Genomic DNA, 22,267 nt, shown 5'->3' on the forward strand with positions numbered 1-22,267 from the left:
CAAAAGAAATTGCTTATTAATGTATTTCTGAATTACTTGTGGTAAAGCTTATATTAGATGCTACTGAATAGAGTAGTAGAAACAAATGCAAAAAAAATTCTGTAACTCACACCAGTCCTCTGACAACTAGGCTTAAAAAAAAATAGGTATATGGCTAATGTGACTCTTTTGTTCTGGCAGTTGCTCTAAAATTGTCTGTGCTTTTACCAAACTGTGAAGAAGAAACCTTAAGTGACAGCAAAAGAAAGTGTTGATGCAGATCCTGCCTTGGTTGTACACAGTGGTTTCTTTTGTGAAGGCCCTTAATTCGCTGCTGCAGTTGAAAGATGTTTGTGTTAACCTTTGCAGGTTACAAAATTATGTCACTTCTGCACTAAACCAGGCAATCCAGAGAGAACTGAAACCATATAGAGTAAAATGAAAACTTCTTGAAGCTATAAAGTTTTTCTCAGATATATGCGCAAGTGTGACTACTTTACATTGCAAAGAATGAGCTTAAGGGAGAAATAGAATGGAGAGAACTGATGCAGGCTAAATTAAAAAAACATGGGAAAAGGTCCTAATTTCTACACCGCATGAAACGTCTGGCTGTAGTTTTATTCAGAATTAAAATATTAGGAAGTGTTGAATTATAGGCTGGAAAACTAGTACATTTTTGGCAGTGGTTGATTTGGTTGTTGTTTCTCTTTCCACTTGGTCAGATATTATACAATTTACCTTTTAAAAGGGTCACAATTCCTGACTGAAAAGTCAAAATACCAGTCAATACTAAGAGGTAAAGATGTCTGCAGGAAGATGCAGCCAAAGAGCTTTTATAACTTAACCTGATACTATTTCAGGTGTTTGAGTGTGCTTTACTTCAAGAATTCAAGATCCTAATTTTGGGAGAGTGGTGTCTTTTAAAGACCCAAAAGCACTTAAAAATTGAGTCTTGTGTCAGCTGCACATGTCAGACATGGTTGGCTCTTATTAGTTACTGAGAGGCAATAGCAACAAATCTTCTTCATAAAAAATAAGTGCATTTGTTGCATCTTAAAGCAAATTTATTTGTTTACAGGTGTCAGCTGTGATGCATGTTTAAAAGGAAATTTTCGAGGTCGCCGGTACAAGTGTTTAATTTGCTACGATTACGATCTCTGTGCAACTTGTTATGAAAGTGGTGCAACGACAACAAGGCATACAACTGACCATCCAATGCAGTGCATACTAACAAGAGTAGATTTTGGTAAGTGATCATTTCAAACTCCAGTGATTTGTTGCTGTATTGTGTCCACAAACATAATGTTGATTTTCATGTTTCTAATTATTAATCACTTCCCCCATTAAAAATAAGGGCCAAATTCTTGAGTTCTAATAAGCAGATATATTTTCTTTGATACAAGAATTGCCTTTTTTTTTCTTTTTAACTGCTGCATATGTACTTCTGCTTTTTTTCTTTTGGTCTAACTACAGCAGATTATCAGACTAATAAATACACTTAATAACAGTGACTACTGTTAAAAGTGCCACAGCCTACAGGCGGAAAATAAATCCTGGTGAGATTTTGTAGGAAGGTTGTTCATTTGTGGTTTTTATGAGACTGTAAGTATAGGAAAGGTAGTGATGGGCTGCAATGAGTATGAGAAATTAGTGGTAAGGACTAGAAGGTAGTCTTTTTGGAATTCCTTTGAAGATCTCCTAATCCAAGAGTTATTTCTAACTGTAAAGCCTTGTCAGTATCTAAAATAAATAATAATTGGTTTTGTGTCTCTGAGAAATGACTGCTCACTTTAAAAATTCCAAAGGTTTATTAAACCATAACAAAATACAACAAAGGACTGAATAAGGAAAAAGGACAGTACTGGGAGCATGGAAATAAACTGCCATGTGCTCAACCACAGAATTGCTGCTCCACCTTTTATATGCCTGGGGGTTGCATCAGGCAACCCTGGCCCCTCCCAAAGTCTGTCAGTCAGCTCTTCTTCACCATCTACTAAGGTAGTGGAGACTACTTTCTTGCAACTTGATTGGAGGTCAGGTGTTGTCATGCCACATCCCCCCCAGCAACAAGCTTTTCCATTCCCAGCTGCCCCAGGCAAGGGACACACGTACACGCCTTCTCTCCACATGTCCCGGACAATGCAGGCTGTCCAGAGGCAACAGCAAAGAGGGGGGGAAAGGGGACCATGGGGAGAACAGCAGACATCTAAACAACAAACCACAATAGCATAAGCATGCATCAATAAAACTTCTCTTAACATACACACAATATTCATCCTCTAATTGCGAGAGCCAGTTATCATATTACCTGTCTGTAACATGTCCTGTCCAGTTTGTTGTTTCTGTTGCATCGTAGTTGAAATAGGTTGTAACTTGTGAGAAATGATTTTGTGACAATCAGCTGCTCTGTGATGTTGCTGATGCTGGACATGTATTTTCTTTTGATATCAAACACATGGGACTAGCATTTCAGTATTTCTTCCTAGTGATTGCAGCTGTAATTTGAATCCTTTAAATATGATTATTTCTCAAAAGCTGAAGTCCTAACTTCTTTACTTTTTTAATTAGAACAGAGGTAAAATTTATACTTTATTGGTCTAAAGTTTTGAGAATAGCTACATAGAGAAACATGCAGTTTATTAAAACAACTGTTACATTAAGGTGTCTTCAAATTTCTTTTAATTCTCAGGGCTCCTGTTACCCTGAGACTGCCTGGTCATGACTTCAGAAATCCAGGTCACAGGAATCAGTGGTTCAAAAGGAAATAATTTATTGCATTATCAAAAATGCATGCCCCTATTTTAAGTCACATGTTTCTTGTCGGGCTTTTCTTTTTTCCTCTGTGTACAGTATTAGGGATTGAGGTCACTGTTTCAAATGCACAGTTGAAACTTCTTAACCTGTTAGCAACAGTTATTTTTGGGTATTAGACATGGGCTAAAAGGACAGCATTGCTGTAAGTACTAAATACTAATCACAGAGGTAAGAAGACTGAAACATACTAACATTAAATGTCAGAGATTTTAATGTGCTGCAATGAGAGCTTGTTCTAAACTATACTTTTCTTTAAAAATGCCTATAATCGGAAACTTGAGAATGACCATGGTTTTTGCTGCTTGAGTACTTCTCTTTCATAAGTTTTTGATAAATGTACCTTTGGCTTAATGCCTTTTATGTATGTGTGTTGTAGAGACACAGAGGGGTTATTTTTTACTATTTAAGTATGCATGAAGAAGGTTCACAATGAAGTACTGAGATGGGTAATAGGATTTAAAGGGCAACTTCTATATTGCTTGGTGTTTATGCTGTGTATTCTCTAAATGAGAATAAGAAAACAAGGTCTGTAAATTTCATATGGCTAGATATCCAAACATTGCTACCACAGAACTAGTATCAGGAAAGAAAATACTACAGCTCAGCTCTACAGTAAGTCTTCAGGTTTGATTAACTGCAGAACAATTCATATCACCAAATTGTGAGCCACAGCAAAGTCTGATGGCACAGAGTTACTACTGACCTTGTAAGCTTATAGAATGGAGAATGAATTGGGAAAGTTGATAAATGACATTTTCCTTAGAGTTCAGGAAGATCTGTGACATCATTCATAAAATGTTTTGATTTTAGATTTCTAGAATACTCTAGATTTAGAGTAGAAAACATACAAAGGCGTGTACATTACAGTATTGTACAGATGCTTAAAGAAACTGGTGACTTTTCAAAGGGTCTTGTGTGGCCAAGGAGATCGTGTGACTTTGAGGAACATGCAAAAAATGTTAAATTTAATTAGAAAATCAATAATAAATGGTACAAGCAGTCTAAAATTACGTGATTCAGGGTTGTTAGGATAGTTGTATTAGTGGGTATTAAAAATCCCCAAGGTTAGATATTAGTGTCTGAGAAGAAAATAATCTCAAGGGTAAAATTGGCAACTAAGTAGTTTATTCCCAGCCAGCAGCCAAGTTCCACACAGTTACTTGCTCATTCTCCACCAGCAGAATCAGGGAGAGAATTGGAGGGGTAAAAGCTAAAGGGTAGAAGTCTTGTCTTGAGACAGACAGTTTAATAGGGTAAGCAAAAATGGTGCACGCCAGCAGAGCAAAACAAGGAATTAATTCAGTGCTTCCCCCAGGCAGGCAAGTAGTCTGAAATCCCTGGAGAGTGGGGTCCCATCATGCCTAATGGTGACTTGGGAGGACAAACAACATCACTTCAAATATGCCCTCTTCCTTCTTCTTCCCCCCTTCATATACTTTATCTCCTGAGCATTGGTGTCATATGGTCCAAAATCTCCCTTTGGTCAGTTGGGCTGTGTCTCCTCCCAGTCTCCCATGCATCCCAAGTTCCTTGTTATTGTAGCAGTGCAAAAGGCAGAAAAGGCGTTGTCTCTCTATAAGCCCTGCTCAGCAGTAACAAAAACATGTTGATATTATCAGCCTTGTGTTCAACACAAGTCCAAAAGATAACCCTATACTTCACACTGTGAAGAAAAATTAACTCTATCCCAGCTGAAACCAGGACAAACACATAACTAATAAAGTCTTCAGGAGTTTCCTGGTGATGTGGGAAGTCAAATGAAAGGAGAGTGTTTGTAATGATGACAGTATGAGTAGGGAATGTTCTGAAGTAAGGAAGATGTTAGTAGAAACACAAACTGGAAGGCTGTTAGTGTAACTGGGTGTGTGAACTGTAGTTTACTTGGCTATTGACAAGCTTCAGTACTGTTATCTGTAGACAGGTTTGTGTCAATATGAAAATATTTTAATAGCAATAAACTTCGAGTTTTCCTTAGGATATGGAGGAAAGTGGACAGTTAGTGAAAAAAGAGTTTTATCAAGGAAAAGGAAACATACTGTTTACCTCTGTGAAAGTTGTGATCAGTTCTTAAGAGTTCCTAGGTACTGTAATAATGTTGCAGAATATACTGCAAAAGATGGACTTTTTCAGGTACTCTGAAAGATCTTTTGTTGTCAGCTTGACATATTTGATTTTTTTCCCCCTGAGATTCAGACTATCATTGGAGCCAGTATGAGAACACTGAAAACAGTTAAAAACTCTAGTGTTTTCTGGCTGTGCATGTTCACTCTTGCACTATCTAGTTGCCATAATTATCCTTTCATGGGTCAGTATATAATGTGTACATACTAATTTTGAAGTAAGATGGGATCCAGAACAATGGCAGTGCTGTTGTTCCTCAGCCCCTATAAGAGATAATGGAAAAAATGATACGGTGAGTGATACGCTGCTGTAAGTGGGACAGAGCTTAAAATAAAAGTATGAAGTCTAATACGTAATGAGAAGTAGCCTTTAAAGCACAAATCCAGTTAGTTTATTTCAGAAGGGTCAAAGAGTAGAATTGTAATAGACCTGTGTAAAGAACAGGCATGTGCTTACCAGGCAGCCACTGTACTTCTGTGGTCTTCGTAGATCAATTTGTCAGACAATAGAGAAGTTCACAGCAAATTTCCTAGTTTCCTTTTTCCTAAAAAAGCATTTTAAACTGTTAGGATGCTTTAGGGTCTAAGGTGTGGTTTGCCCATTACCACATCATATTGAAGTGGCTATACTGACAAAGAAAGTAATACATATAGTTTGTAGGATTCTCTGCTGAAATCACATTGTGTTCTGAGACTTCCTGAACAGAGTGCTTTAGAGGTCTAGAAGAGTTTGAAGAATTATGGACTCCTGCTTTTGTCTTTGAAATTAACTAAAATTTCAGAATCTGAAAGATTTCTTCATGGTCAGAAGAAACAATTCTTTGATCATGGGCACATTGCATTCTAAACTGATAGATTTGTAAATGAAAAATGGTAACACAATTGTAAGTTGCTTTATTTCTGCAGCCATGGAGGCATGGTGTTTTTGTTTCTTCCCATATGCCTCTAATTCTTAGTTAATGTCATTAGCAAAGGACCCCTTGGTAGTCGAGGACATGACTGTTCATATTTTTAGGATTTTTTATGTGCTTATAAAAACAAAACAGATGGAGAAATACCCATTCAGTACCTTCAGTGCTAAAATTAGACACAAAGATTCATGAGACCACTTGATTGCCAACTTTTTTTTTTAAACTTAGATTTTAATTTAAAGGAAAAATTATCTGGTGATCTGTATTTCACATTAGAAAAGAGATCTTGGTTGTAAGAGAGATTAAAGTTGAAGAGGAAAAAAGAAGAGAGCTATATACTTAAAAAGGAAAAATAACTAGATTTGCCAGCTTTAACTTCTATGCACTTTTTAATATTTGTTTTTTCAGAGGAAGGCATATTCTCATGTGTGTTTGATATATATTATGAGAAGATGTGGAAGGAGGTGTGCATGGGGAAATATGCCTGAGGTATAATCAGGAGACTGCAAAGAACTCAGATTTTTATTTTATTAGTGAATAAATGGGGTTTTTTTATGTTCTTTGAAAACAAGGAACAACACAGGATTTGACAGTCTTATCAAACCTTCCCCCTCTGTGATAGAACTGTGTTTACTGCTAAAATTCTTGATATCTGGATGGAGCTAACAGTTTATCCAAGGAAAGGATTCCTTCATGTGCATGCTCATCTATTTACAACTCTTCCCAGATGGGGGGTTGCAGCTCCGGGCCCTTTCCTTAGCTGTGAAGTTGGAGTTGGTACTGTTGCCGTACTTGAAAATACGTTCATTCATTCTCAGTGAGTTTCATAGGTAGAGGTTTTTAAGCGATCTGATATTTAAGAGGTTTTTTTGTTTGGTAGTTTTTTAGTTTTTTTTTTTTTATACTGATGTGAATGAGAAGCATATTCATGTTTCCTGTAAAATATAAAATACCTGCAAAGGATGAGAAAATAATGTTCTCTTCTTGCATAGTTTAATAAAATTTCATCTGAATTTTGGGGAACTTCTGTGTTAGCAACTTAAAAGTGCCTACTTTTCATCAGTGGTCCTCAAGTGCTCACATGCAATACACCTAAAAGTTGAAGCCAGTGTGTAACAGATACTCAGGTTGCTGTTCCACTATCAAACAACTATGTTATATATTTGAGACATTTCTGAAACTACTTACTGCAAAGAAGTTTTTCAACTGTGGCATAAATACTGATGTTTGGTGTCACCGAGAACTTCTAAATTTTGATCTGAATTTGAGGTTTTGTCAAGAGTTCAGCTTCTGAAATTTCATCATAAAAAGCATTGTACCACAGTTGACCCTTTATGTGTGATACCGTATTTGACCCTGTATGTGGGGTAAGAGCAGTAGTGAAAAAGTGAAAGTTTGGCAGCATCAGCAGCATCATGATGGAAGTCTATTTTCATAGTAAATTCAAGAAAAATTATGTGTGCTAATAAAAATTAAATTTAGTATGTGGTTTTTTTCATCAGTAACTGAACCCTTCCTGAATATAGCCATTTAAATTAAAAAACAGATTAATTTAGCAGGGCTTACAGTGAAGTATGTGTATAAACTGTGGTTGATGTGAACAAAATTAATGGTGATACTACTTTAAAGTAACCTCTATTTATTTTCTTCCTGTTTCAGATTTGTACTATGGTGGAGAAGCTTTCTCTGTAGAGCAGCCACAGTCTTTCACTTGTCCTTATTGTGGGAAAATGGGTTATACGGAAACATCTCTTCAAGAACATGTTACTTCTGAGCATGCAGAAACATCAACAGAAGTGGTAAGAAGCCTCAGAACTTGCTTTAATGGTGGAAATACAATTTAAATAATATCATTTCTGAAAAATTGTCTTCCTGTTCTTTCTTGAAGCATGTATTCATTTAAATGCTTTGTCCAGAGAGAAAGAACATACATTTGAGAATGACATCAAAATTCTTCTATGATTTATGGGTATCATAATATAATGAGCTTGCTTCCTTCTTTTAGAGTTTTTTTGTTGTCCTGATACAAAGGCTGCCATATTTAGGAGATTGTTATACTGTAAGACAAAATTTAGAAAGTTGTCGCAGTTATTCTGTCTAGCTGTGTCTCCCTTTTCATAATTAGTGTATAATTTTTCTGCAAGCTTACAGCTATTGCGGTCTTTTGTAACTGTAAGAGAGAGGAAGACATGCAGATGGTTTATGTTTTCTAATAGCTTTTTTAATGGACTTCTTATTTTATGCAGTGGAATTCTATAATTGTTTTAAAACTACTCTTGTCAAAGCAGGGGGTTTTCCCCCATCCCTAACTATTATGTGGTTTAAAATGCACTTCTTAAACAAGTTTCAACAGAAATACTTTAATTGGAGATGTTAACTCTCACTGTCTTGATTAACCTTGGGAATAGGAGAAATTGGGTTAGCAGTTTAGCAGAATGACATGGAGGGTGCTGTTCTGTGGTTAACTGTTTTACCCTAGACCCCTTGGAAAAAAATGATGCTTGAAGTGGATTACTCATCACTGATACATTGTGTGAAAATAGTTATAAATATGTTCTCTATTCTAATCTTCTAGTTTTCTTAATTTTCAAAGAATTCTGTGGAAGAAAATGAATGACTCTTCAAACATAATAAGGAATTTGGGTGAAGAGGTGATGTGGAAGGGTGTTTGTTCACATTTTTGGGGACTCAAAGATGTTATGATCTTTCTTAAAAAGACAGGAAGTGATTACTTCACAATCAGTTGCACTGTGGTGTATTATTTAACTCAGTGGCACACTGCAATTTTTCTGAGTTTTTCTTAAACTTTTCAACTTTCAAACATAGCATCAACCATTGAAAGTTCTGCGTTCGGATGACTTTATTTTGTTTGGTGGCTTGGTATTGCAATTCTCATTTGCACCACTTGATGTCAGTAGTATGTTCCTAACACTGAGTGTTCACAGATCCCGGGTTTTTAGACTTGTCATGCCCTTGTTTGCAGTTGTCACTCCTAGAACCCCACACATAAAGCCTAAATTTGTGATTCTTGACAGCTGCTACTCTGGTAAATCCTGAAAGAGTTATATGTGTAAAAAAAAAATCCCACAAAACTTTTCTTCTTATGCATTAATCTGCAACACTGATCTATCATTGTTCCAAACAATGATAAAGGACAATATTTTAATCCTTGAATATGATTGTTACTGTTTGTGCTAAGTTCTGAATCTGACATTTGTGATAAATGTTTAGTGTGCATGCACAAAAAATTATTTGGGTACTGTACCCTTTTTGGGATTGTGAAGCCTACAAGACTAGTAAAGAGGAAAATATTATGGATTCTAAATGTTGTGGTTCTAGGCTTTCAGACAGTTACTTATGTTTAGATACTGAGCTTGTAGTCATTTGAGTATCACCTTCCAAAGATGTGTTTTATGTTAGACATGTGTTTTTAGGGATGTAAGGGAGCTTTACAGGAACAGAATTATTTATATTTTAAAGGCTTTTTGCCCCCAGTTTTTCAAAGAATAAGCAAAATAATTTTACATCTGTTAAATTTTGCTATTTTTATATTCAGAGTGATGCAGATAAGTTTATTTTCTGCTGATTTTTCTCAGGTATAGGCATTGATAAGTACAACAGGTAGGTTGTTAGGTATCTGCAGGCAGGAATCACAGTCTGAATGAGATTGAAAGGGACCTCTGGAGGTCATCTTGAGCAGGATCATGTACCAGCTGATTGCTCAGGACCATGTCCACATAGTTCTTTAATAGTGACTCCACAGTTAATTCTCAGGATAACTTGTGCCAGTGGTTGTTTATCCTCACAGTAAAAAATGTTTCAGTGGTTCCTGATGTTTATGAGGAAGCTCCGTGTACCCACTGTCCCTCTTCCCGTCACTGCATGGCTCCATCATCCTTTCAGGTTCCCTTCAGGTATTCATGGACATTCCTAAGATCCATCCCCCATTACTCCACCTTTCTCCAGGCTGAGCAGTTCCCTCTTTCTCAGCCTTTCCTCCTTTCCTCTTTGTAACCTTCTGTTGAGCTTTTTTCAGTGTGTGCATGTGTGGAGCTGAAAACTGGGCACTGGTGCTGGGTGAAGGTGAAGGATCACAGTCCTTGTCTTGCTGCCAGCTCTGCGTTCAATGTAGCCCAAAATACCACTGGCTTTCTTTGCTACAAGAGCTGGCCTGGACTCCACCAGGACCCCAGGTCCTTTGCTGCAAAGCTGTGTTCCATATGACTGGCCTCCAGTGTGTGCTGATTCCTGGGGCTATTCCTGCTCAGGTGCAAGATGTTGTGCTTCCCTTTCATGAGGTTCCTGTTGTCCCATTTCTTCCATTTTTTAAGGTCATTCTAAACGGCAGCACAGCTCCCTAGTGTATCAGCCACTCCTCCTAGTTTTATATAATCAGCAGAATTCCAACTGATCAGCACCCTCTGAGCCCATCCACTGAGACAGTTTTCACTCCACCTCACTCTCTGCTTATTCAGCCTGAGCATCAACAACTTACCTTTGAGCATCCTGTGAGAGACAGTGTCAGTGGTCTTACTTCAAGTCCAGGTAGGCAATTTCCCCTACTCTTCAGTCATCTACCAGTCCAGATGCTTCAGCATTCAAGTTTATGAAATTGGTGAAGCGTGTCTTCCCCTTTATGAAGCCAGTGCTGACTGCTGTTGATGATTTTCTTGTCTTTAATACTGCCTAAAAATAGTTAACAATAGTTTCTTTGCTTTCCCAGAGATCAGAGCAAAATGACTGTAGTTCAGCCTGTAGTTCCCTAGGTCCTCCTCTTATATGCCTGTCTTTAAGATAGGAGTGAAATTTGCTTTACTTCAGTCCTCAGGCACCATGATAGTTCAGAGATTGAGAAGAGGCTCACAGTGGCATCTGCCAGCTTCAGTATTAAGTATTTAAGTATTCCATTTCATGTAAGTATTCTGCAGAGTAATCCTCTTCCAGCAGGGGAATGTTTTCACTCCTCCAGACTTTGCCCCTGCTCTCTGGGGCCTGGAATTGCTAAAGACCAGTCTTGCCAGTAAAGACCATAGCAAAGGAGGTATTCAGTACTTCAAGCTTTTCTGTGTCCTGTATAACTAGGACTCAAATCTTCTGAGCAATGGGCCCACATTTTCCCTAGTTATGTTTTTATTTCCTATGCACTTCTAGAAGACCTTCTTGTTACCTTGGGCATTACTTGCCTGATTCAGTCCCATTTGGGCTTTAGCTTTTGCTTATGTTGCTCTGTGATGATCAGATAATGTTTATGGTAGGCTACACTATGGCTTACCCTAGGAGGTAAGCCTCTGTATGTTCTGGTTTTGTGTTTGAGTTTGTCCAGGAGTGTCTTGATCATCTGTGTAGGCCTCCTAGCATTTTTGCCTAACTTCATGTTCAGTGGGATGGAGAACTCTTGAGTTTGGGTGGGAATGATCTTTCAATATTGACAGGTTTTCTTGGGGCCCATTTACTCTCCAGGTTCATACCCCATGGGACTCCTCTGAGCAGATATTTTGAGAGGCTGAAGTTTGCTTTGCTGAGGTCCAAGGGCATGAGCTTGTCTTTGATCTTCTTCCCTGCCCTCATGATCTCAAACTGCACTATGTCAAGGTCACTGCAAAGCCAAGGCTTTCTTTGGCTCTCACATCCCAACTGAGCCCCTCCTTGTGGGTACTTATGAAGTCACTTCTCTTCATGTACTCTTTTGTCACTTAGAGGAGGAAGTTACCCTGAGAGGACTCCAGGAACCTCTTGGATTGCAGTCACACTGCTGTTGTCCTTCCAGCAGATACTGGAGTGGTTGAAGACCTCCACGAGGATCAGGTCCTGCAAGTGTGAGGCAACTGCTCTATGTCTCAAGAGGGCCTGATCTGTTCCTGGTCAGGTGGTCTGTAGTAGACATGCCCTGTAACATCCTCTTTGCCTGTTCTCTTCTTAATTCCAGCCTGTAAGATCTCCATCAGGTCATCTTTCATTTAGACAGTGCTTTTAATGCACCCCAGCTGCTGTCTCACTTAAAGGGCAAGCCTCCCTTCCTGTTTATAAAGAGCCCTCTTCCTCTTCTAAAGAACCAGTATTTCTTCACCCATATAATGTCTAGGGACAATGGTTAGAGTTGTAAGGCAGAGGAATCTGGGAATCAGTATGATGATTGTTTTTGTTGGTGTTGAAGTTTCAGGTTAGTTGGACTGGTCCAGATAAAATGCAGTGCTCAACTAGAAGTCTGCTAGCATTGTAAATAAAAACAGATTTAGTAAACTTCATAAAATGCCATCTCTTCAGTCTTGTTTCATAACGGAGATGCTAATTGTCTGCTATTACATTGCATTGCAGCAGCTTTCTCACCTTTGGGAAGGCAGTAATTAGGCTCCTTGTAAATGAATTGTAAGAACTCTTGTTGATACTTCAGTGGTAAAACTGGGGAGAGCTTTTTCTTGCAGTAATGAATTGGACAGTCTGAGACAATCTCAATGTCCCTGTTCATCCTCTAAGATCCCAGTGACTCTTGTTGAGGTTACAGAAGTGCTGTCACTTAAAGTGGTTGCTATGTATGTAAATGGGGAAGTAGCGATAGTACAAGCACAATTCTGGAAACTGGCAGATGTTCTGTCAGTGGGATTGACTTAGGCCTTTAGAGTCATCATTCAGGGTTACATGATGATTTCTTAATACAAATGCTCATAAATTCAAGAGAAAATTCTGACAACATTTGCCTTCCGTCTGCACCATTTGTTCATGCATGTTATAATTAACAATGACTTTTAGCTGTGTCACGCTTAATCAGTGACCCAGCAGTCTTTGTTGTGGCTCTGTCAAAGCTTATGCTTAACTAAATTGTTGTTTGTGCATAACAGTACTTGAGTAACTTTCCCTAGTCAATAGTTCTTGAAAGTTTAGTTGATATTTAGAATTAGGATTGGGATACTTTGATTCCTTCTTACTCAATATTTGTTATAACCTTTTCTTAACTGATGTTTTTCTGAGGTTTGAGTATATTCACAAATATGTGCAGTTTATATCATCTTTGTCATGTTAACAAAGAACTTTCTGGTGATTTCCTGCTTTGAGGAGTGGGTTGTTCTTATGTTGGGTTTCTGCTTCCTCGGTGTAGCTTAAATAAAAGAAGATTGCTTTGAAGGTCTTGCATTCTCTTGATATGAGAAGTTCAAGCAGCTGTAATGAAGTTTAGGGAATTCAGAACCATCTGTCCAATACACCTCCATTTCTATATCTTTACAGGGTAGCTTTGATATGTTGGCATAGCTGAGTATTTATTTTATTATGTTGTGATAAGATATGCCCAGTAGTGTATTTGCTTGGCCTCTGTAGTGGTGAAAAATGCTGAACATTGAAAATTAAAGGGGTGGAATTGTACCAAAAAGCTTTTAATATGCCTGGTTTTCTTTTCAGAACTGGCCACTAAAATTAAAGTGGAATTAGATGCAGCAGTTCCTGTCTAAAGCAGCTGAGATTTTACAGTAAACTTATTTCGAGACCTTGTTCTTACCGCCATGAGAGTACAACAGATGTGTGCTCTTTCATACAGGTTTTCTTAATGCTCATGGTCTTTTGAGATCTATATTCAACACCTTAAGTATACACATGAAAAATGAAAGAAAAATGGAAGATGCTGTTTGTGGAGTCATTCAAAGAACAAATCATAATTATGACAGTAGTGGTAATGTTTGCCTGCTTATTTAACTGTACTTCAGTTAAAAAAAGAAAACAAACAAAACCTGCCAACCAAAAACTGTGAAGTGGTGGGAGGGGAAGCCCCAAAATCAAAGAGTGACCTCTGTACCTGCTTTCAAAATACTGTTGTGGAGAGGGGTATGGAGACCAGCCCTTCTCTGCCAAACATACACTGCCTGAGTGGGATAGATTCAGTTTGATACTTAGCAAATACGGGTAGTTTCATTCTGATTCCTCTGCTGGGATGAGTGTCAAGCAGGCAAATAGCATTCCTGTATGATTCAACTCTACTGTCTGTGGCAGAATTGGCATGCAAAAATACTAACTTTCAAGACATTGCAAATTGATTTTGAGAATGGTAGCTCTGGTTTTCTGAAATTCATAAAATAAAAGATGACTAAATTAGTCTCTGCACTTCTTTAATTTTTCTGAGTTTAGTGAATACACTGATATCCAGGTGTTTGTGAATCCCAAAATGTATCTTAAAGCATAAGAGCCAATGTCTAATTATTGACTTGATACAAGTTCTGATTCTTATAATATTTATAAAGTTGGGTTTTTTTCTTGCTTTGTCATTTCAGATTTGTCCAATATGTGCAGCATTGCCTGGAGGGGATCCGAATCATGTAACAGATGACTTTGCAGCTCATCTTACACTGGAACACAGAGCTCCTAGAGATTTAATATCCTTTCCAATTTGAGGCAAAGAGGCTAGACTGTTTCACCTAGTAGTCATGGTGACTTGGTTTTATTTTTATAGTCCAAGGGTCATATTCTGGATTTCCTGGAACTTAGGTTGCTAAAGATACGTTTGACAAAAATAAAAAGGATTGTCTGCTAGTTTAAAAAAATGTAACTCTCAGACTGTGCACAGACTTGTAGGTATACCTGAGAGTGGTTTTTTTGCTCTAACAGCAGAAACATTTAAAAGATTTTGACATACAGAGGGTTTTTCTACTTGTACTGTGTTTTATCCTGCCTCATGATTACTCTTGGTGCTCTTTTACATATCAAGATTCAGTGCTGCATATATTTATGACATAAAGATGATTCAAGCATAACTGCTTGTAACAAAAGATTGTGAAGTTGTTTAACTACTTTTAACACAATCTTTTAATAATGTAATTTTGTAGTGCTACTGACATTTTGTAATATAACTCAGAAAACCTTCAGATTTTCTGGGAAATAGGATGTTGTCCTTCAGTTACCTTAGCAGCCAGTTATGGACATTTATCTGTGCTTGATGGCTGAAGAGCTGGAACTGTTGGGATTTTTTTATCAGTGTTACAGGAATATTTGTCTCCTTTAAATTTTTTTTATCCTCCCTGCAATTAACTGATAAAATATCTTTTGCTTTAGGCTTTTATTTAATGACATGCAAGCTTTTGTAACATCCCTACAGTAAGTAATCTCTGAATTATTCATTTGTGTCTCATTTAAACAAACAGAAAAAATTACTACATTATAACTTTGATAGTGGCTTTTTTGTTCAGAAATTTTTAAAAAGGAACAAAGAATAATGTAAGCTCAAGTAGTTGGGGAAAAGAAATCCAAGCCGTATCAAACAGAATTAATTACAGTAATAGAAGGGAAACAGCATTTGAGGTGATGGCTCCACATAACACAGTTATGATTGTATTTGATTGTGTTTAAGTTTGTTAGTATTAAAATGGTTTAAGTCAGGACAGACTAAATGCGCAGGTTACTTACTATGCAATAATTGGATCAGTATAAAGGAGTTTGCTTGTAGATTGACTTTGTGAAAGGTGAGTGATGAAAAAGTGATAAAAAAACAGGTACAAAGTCAGATGAAAGCAGTTACCAATACTTGCCTTGCTCAGGGACAGGAGAAGAGCGCTCAGCACTGGGGAGGAGCAGGGTGCTGAATGCATTGGCTTTGGCCATGGGAGCTTGATCCCAGGCATCCCTGTGGTCCTTAGTGGCCAGGAGTCATGCCATCCTCTCTTTCCAGAGGAGGTAGGATAAGATTGATGAGGGGAGAATATCTTTCAGACCACTGGATTTTCCTGGCCTTTGGACAGCCTTGAAATGTTGCTTGATGGCTGATGTCGTTTGTGTCATTTTAGTTCTGCTCATTGTACCAACTCTTGAGATTTTCATAGCACCTGCCTAGTTAGGCTTTTTCTAACAAGAATTACATAACTACATAGCAGTGTGCCAGAGTTCTAACTGTGGGCTTCCAACATTGGCTTAACTGTAAGACAGGTAGTTTAAATTTTCCCAGCTACAGAATGAAATTAATTTCCTACTGAAATGCACAAGATACTTGATTAGAATTCAGGCTACTGATGCATTTTCTCCCCAGAGATGCCACCAGATGACTTTTACTCAGGGAATGTTTGAGCCAGAAAAGACAATCTTTTTTCAAATACAGAGTAAGGTTTTCAGTATAAGTCATCCCAAAATGGATCTATTTTGGGAATACAATGCCCATGATTAAAGATTGTACCTGTAGAATTTCCTGCTTGTACTCTATTGTGTTGGTGTCCAATGTTGTCAAATTTCCAATACCTGATAAGAAGTATCTTGAAGTGACTATTTGACATTGGACACTTTGGACACTACATCATATCTCGCAGCAGGGAGATCTAAGGCAGGAAAAAAAGGAAGAGAAGATGCCCTTTTTCACTCAGGGTCTGACAGTGTAGGAAATAAGAACCATCACTCTTTGATACACCATTATATTGCTGAATATGAAATTGAAGCTGTACAGAACAATTCTCCATGCCCTGCAACTGTCTTCATGTACAAAAAGGAGGTAGAGAAGACTCTTGGCTTGCACTTCTTCTAGAGTAAAAATTTATTTTGCAGTTTGAGGTAAGCTTTTACTGTTGGATTTGCTGCAGTTCTGAGGGGTGGCCTTACCCACCAGCTATTAATTAGACATGTTCGGTTAATTTTGGTTTTTGGGGTTTTTTTTTGGTGTTTTTTTTTTTTTTTTTTTTTGGTTGTTTCTTTGGTTTTTTTTTGTTTTGTTTTTTGTTTTTTGGGGTTTTTTTGGGGTTTTTTTGTTTTGGTTTTTTTTTTTGTTTGTTTGTTTTGGGGTTTTTTTTGTTCCTAAAATTGTCCCAAAACACTGCATGTGTTTCTTACTACAAACCCTGTGCAGCTATTGCAAGGTGTGTCATTTATTCCTACAGTCTGTGGACAGCTCTTTAAAACCCAGTTTCTTTCTTTAGCAGGAAAATACCTGAAAATTCATTAAATCTTTTCAGCATTAATCATACAAATAGTTCTCACATGACTGTTCAGTTTAAATGTTTTTCACAAGGTAAGGTTTGCAAAGTCTTTTCTGACTCTAGCATGGCTGTTAAGAGTCCAAGTGCATGCTTAGCTGGTATTTGAAGAATGATATTTATCTCAAAACACTTTAAAAGCTGCCATTTGGAAAGTTACCCCAGAGTCCTGTGTCTGTTTGAAAAAGTCCCCTGATACTGTCCTGTTTTAACATAATTAGTTATGAAAAGCTTGCCAAACTACATAGGGTCTATAGTCCACCTAATTTAGCAACTCATCTCCAGCAGCACGCAAAATTGGCACACTCAGAGGTGCAAGATGCTCTGTAGTAAGCAAAGTGTGTTCTGTGCTGGGGAGGTTTTTCTTTTACACCCTAGATGTTAAGTTTTACACTGTATTTCAAAACTAACAGTTTTGAAATAAGAAAACGTTCTGTAAAATCTTCTTGTAATGGCCAGAAGTTCTCTCTTGCCATGGGAAATCAAGTAATTCCTTTTAGTCTTAAGTTCTTGACCTCCATGATATAATGAGGTTCTGCCCCATAACTCTGATTTATGAAAAGTACATTGGATGCTACCCTTACACAGAAATTGATACCATATGAGTGGTAACCATACTATTAAAAATAAAAAAACATAGGAGATGGAGATCTAAGCTAAATTATAATAACACTAAAATAAAATATTAAAGCCTATCCTATTTCATTTTTCACCAGTGAGTCATACTGGTGATTTTTAGGAAGAAGCCTTATCTGAACTGAACTGTATTGGAGGAATGAATGTTAACAAATCTATGACAAAAATAATCTTTATTTAAATCTTTATTTAAGTTTGTTAATTACTTCAAAATTTATATGATAACCTATTTTAAAAGTGACACAAAATATAAGCATCTGATAGGGGGAAGTGGGGGAAAAAGAGAAAATGGAATGCATCATTGTGATACTGGAATTAGTGATATTTCTTTGGCTGTAAGAAGAAAGGTGAAACAAAGGTGTGTGATGGATGTGCTGAATACTCCAGAAACCTACAGTTTATTAAGGACTGAAGTGATGAAAATTCTTGGATAAAAGCATGAAGTACAGAAGTCAAAAGGAATTTGGTATTTATTCTGATAGGAATTGCAGTAAACATTTTTATTAGTTTTGATACTTAATGTAAGAATTGGGAAGGGAGAACTGAAATCCCTATCTCAGTAGCAAGCTTGGCTAAACATGGATTTGTGTGGGTTTTCATAGAGAAGTTTGATTTTAAAAAATTTACCAGATCAGTAAGTCTGACCTGTAGCAGAGCTACAGCGTACCTTAGCTTTGCTTCAGAAGTTGAATCATTACTTTATAAATCAAGAACAGTACACCTGAGTATTTGACTCATCAAATGTCTTTTAATGATGGTTTAACACTCAATGCCAAACAGTTCTGTTTTCTTAACTTCTTGTCTATGATGAGTCCAGTGGTGTTCGGCATGTACGTAGGATGTTCCACCCAGGCCGGGGTTTGGGAGGCCCCCGTGCTCGTAGATCAAACATGCACTTTACTACCAGTTCCCCTGGTGGGCTTTCGTCTTCTCAGAGTTCGTATTCTCCAAGCAATAGAGAAGCCATGGATCCTATAGCTGGTAAGAGTTGTAACCACAAATTTTACTCCACTGTCCTCCTTCCACAGAGGAAGGAGAATTCAAGGTGACAGTAGCTGCCCTGCTGTGTGTTGCTATGAAGCTGCATGTACAGGCACAGCATCCCATAGAGGGGGTGAAGAGGGAAAGGGTGTTCTTACTGTCAGCATCAGAAAATAATTAGGCTGTGTCTTTAGAATTCCCAGAAATAACTTTTTTGTTCTATTTTTACCTTTGATGTGAAAATAACTTCTTTTTTTTTTTTTTCAAGGAAGAAAAAATAGAGAGTGAAGACAAATCTGAAAACAAGTACAGTTTTGTCTATGGGGAAATATAAACATTTTAATGCCATGGTCTTTGACCATACCAGTATGTCAGGGAAACCTCAGAATGTCTGCCACAAATCCACCTTTACTTCAGATGCAAAGGAGACACAGTGCTCAAACTGGAGCTTGCTGCTATTAGGCTGTGACTTCTTCAGGGGGAGGTAGCTTAATGAGGCATCGCCCCTGGAAGGAGAGCTGTGGATCCACTCCTTTCTTTAATCATGGTTCCCTTTGCCCACCTTCTGCTGGCTCTGGTGCTCTGCTGGCCTCTATGCCCTGATGTAATTCATTAAATTAGCTGTGGAGAAGCGAGATAAGAGAAAAAAACAAGTTAACTGAGGTCACAGCTGAGTTGGTTCAAAGAGGGAGGATGTTCTTGAAGCTTCCAGTGCAAGACTTTCTTTGCCAGGCAGGCTGCTTGAGCTCATTTAAAATGTGAGGTGAATGCTGAAGTTTGTTTTCAGCCTTGCAGGACCTTGCCACTTAGCAGCTTTAAATGTGGTATAAAATGTCATTCGTCTGCATCTATTCTCTTTTAGTTGAAGATGTGTTCTTGCACGTAGAGCACACTGAGTTGTGTGTCCATCTTGTTCCAGGACTGTTTTGAGTTCACACCTCTTTACAAAATACTGCTTCCCTATATTCCAAGTTTTAGATTACAGTGAGAATAAATATATCTTAATCTTGCCTGTGAGTTTAGCATGTCTGCCTTTTTACTGGAGTAGTAAATAGGAAACACCACAGTGATTTTTCTATTTAAATTTATAGCATCAGTTACTTTTCTTAATCATTTTTTCCACCCTGTGGCATTCTCTAGTAATTAAAATTTACTTTATTTTGGTGCTTCTATCAGTGTTGCTGAAAATTACTCCACCTCTCTAGTTCGTATTTTGCTTTGTTCCTTCAAAAACAGCTTGCTTTAGTATGATTACATTTTGTTAATGCAACGGAAGAAAAATTGTCATGACCTATGGAGAAGTTTGTAATGTAGAGTAGAGGGACAGGAGGAGGATTGTCCCGTGTTTCCTCTACCATTGCATCAACTAAGCAGGTGTCTGAAATAAGTACTGCACAGGGCATAGAAGAGATTGTACAGTAACGTACTGTGCAATAACTTGCTGCTGATATTTATTATAAAAAAAAACCTGTGAATAAAATTTGCAAGGAGCATTCCATCCTTCTGATTTGGAAGACTTAATAACAGAGAGAGGGTTTTCAATTGCTCAGCCTTCTGCATACTTCTGGCAGAAATAAGAATTTATACAGAATGCTTTTGATGTGAAGCAGTGATTGAATATGTCATCTTAACTAAATTTCTTTTATTGAATTTGCTGTAGCACAGCTTCCCTCTGAGATAATTGGGAGGATAAAGCTTGTATTTTGAGGGAACATTTCTTTAAAGGAAAAAAATTCACCATCCAAAGCCAAAATATAGAAGTTTCTTAGTGGCTATTTTGGCTTGAAGTTTCAGAGATGGTTGCAGATGACTGTCTTTTGCCAGGCTCTCCCTTGCAAAAGATTGGCTCTACTGTCATAAAATAGTCTTAATCTTTATGGGCATTAATCTCTCAGTCTTCTCTGAGCATTGTTGGGTTTTGATGTTAGTTGAAAAGAATGAAATTGATGCAGTGGAATTCAGGGTGTATTTATTCTGCTGTGTAATGCTCATTTAAGATCTTAAGTCATAGATGCTTTCTCTTCTCTGGCAGAGCTTTTATCCCAGCTATCAGGTGTGAGGCGTTCTGCAGGAGGACAGCTCAACTCCTCTGGCCCTTCTGCTTCTCAGTTACAGCAGCTGCAGATGCAACTGCAGTTGGAACGACAACATGCACAGGCAGCAAGACAGCAACTGGAGACTGCACGCAATGCAACCAGACGCACCAACACTATCAATGTCAACACCACTATGACACAATCTACAACAACAACCAACACATCTAACACAGAAAACAGTCAGCAGACTATCCAGAATTCCCAGTTCCTTCTGACAAGGTAATTCATTCTGTGTATTTACTTGTATTTAACTTTTAAAATTTCTGTTTAGCTTAGTTCTAGTAGAGATACAGAGCTTAATGAAGCTTGTATGTTTGGAGTCAAGCACATGCCTAGGATGGCATTAATTAACAGAATATTTACCTAGTTTAGAAATTATACTTAGACCCCAGGATTATTTAAAAGAGGATTCACTTCCTGTGTCATCCCAATTATTCTAGAACACTGACCACTGAACTGAAATAAAAATACTTTCCACATCTCCCCTGCCACACCCTCTGCAAGCTTACTTCTGTTTGTCTGGTATTGTGAAAGAGTGTGGTAATTTTAACATTAATTAAAATTAACATACCTGAATTTGAATCAAGTGGATTTTTATATAAATTCAAAATAATGCCATGTGACATCTTTCAATCAGAAGTTCACTTGAAAACCTTAATTAAAGCATATGCAAATGTCACAGACTGTGACTTTCAGAGTTGGAGTGAGCAGTTTCCTTGCCTCTATCAGGGTATGCAGTGTACCTTAGGAGAAGTGGAATTACGTTCAGTAATCCATGTGTAGTAGGCTTTACATGTGCAGTGGTGTGTTTTGTGGCCAATGTGAACTTACAAGTTGATGTAGAAACAAAGGAGTCATATAATTGCATATCCAGGAAATGGCACCAGCTCTCCCTAAAAGACTCCCTGAATAGCAGGAAACTCCCAAACAGTTTTTGATGTTCCTCTGACTTAGGGCTCCACCGCGAATGCTGTTGCAGCAGCAGAGAAGGGGTGGGTTGTTAAAAGGCATGCCTGTTGTACTGAAGTGCTGGTTGTGTTGAAGGGCAGGTAGGACTGTCCTGAAGAAGCAGTTTCTGAGCACATCTCAGCCTGTCCCTGGTGTCACCAGTGAATTGAGCTTTCGTCAACTCTCTGTCTTCTTTTCCCTTGTTGCTGCACAGGTTGAATGATCCGAAGATGTCAGAAGCAGAACGACAGTCAATGGAGAGCGAACGGGCAGACTGCAGCCTGTTTGTTCAGGAGCTTCTACTGTCCACCTTGATGCATGAAGAAAGTTCCTCCTCAGATGAGGATGAGCGGGGGGAGATTGCAGATTTTGGTGCTATGGGCTGTGTAGATATTATGCCTCTAGATGTTGCTTTAGAAAACCTAAATTTAAAGGAGAGTAATAAAGGAAATGAGCCTCCTCCACCACCTCTTTGACATCCCACTTTGCAGACAATGTCCTCTGTGCTGTATTTGCCAATGAAAGTGGACAACAACTATCTTGGGTTTGTTTTGGTGATTGTAATTTCAGGTCTGTCACTCTTGTTACATTGTGTACATTCAAAAGAAAGAGAGAAAAGATATATATGATAATCATTTCCACTTAACTAATTTTTACTTCTAGCAGGTAAATGTAGGTTGCAGTGCAGAGCTGAAGGCTCTGTGTCCTGTACCTTGACATGCAAAAGGCTCTCCTAATACTCCACATTCAAACTGAAGAGGGAAAAAAAAAAAAAGAAAAATCTCTAATGAAGCTGCTGTGTGTATTTATGAATATTAATGAATAAAAATTGCTTGGATGGTTTACCTTAA

General features: G+C 37.9%; 1 protein-coding gene across 1 annotated transcript in view; it reads left to right on the top strand.

The window, feature by feature from the left end:
* Positions 1 to 22,267, top strand: part of LOC128781648 (E3 ubiquitin-protein ligase KCMF1-like) — a 43,902-nt gene extending 21,635 nt beyond the window's left edge. The window contains 6 exon segments of the mRNA XM_053931383.1: positions 1,058 to 1,225; positions 7,484 to 7,623; positions 14,080 to 14,181; positions 18,198 to 18,372; positions 20,405 to 20,687; positions 21,631 to 22,267. Coding sequence (XP_053787358.1) covers positions 1,058 to 1,225; positions 7,484 to 7,623; positions 14,080 to 14,181; positions 18,198 to 18,372; positions 20,405 to 20,687; positions 21,631 to 21,892 — 1,130 coding nt within the window. The 3' untranslated portion in view covers positions 21,893 to 22,267.

The sequence above is a fragment of the Vidua chalybeata genome, chromosome Z (assembly GCF_026979565.1).
Source record: "Vidua chalybeata isolate OUT-0048 chromosome Z, bVidCha1 merged haplotype, whole genome shotgun sequence".
In the NCBI taxonomy this organism is placed as follows: Eukaryota; Metazoa; Chordata; class Aves; order Passeriformes; family Viduidae; genus Vidua; species Vidua chalybeata.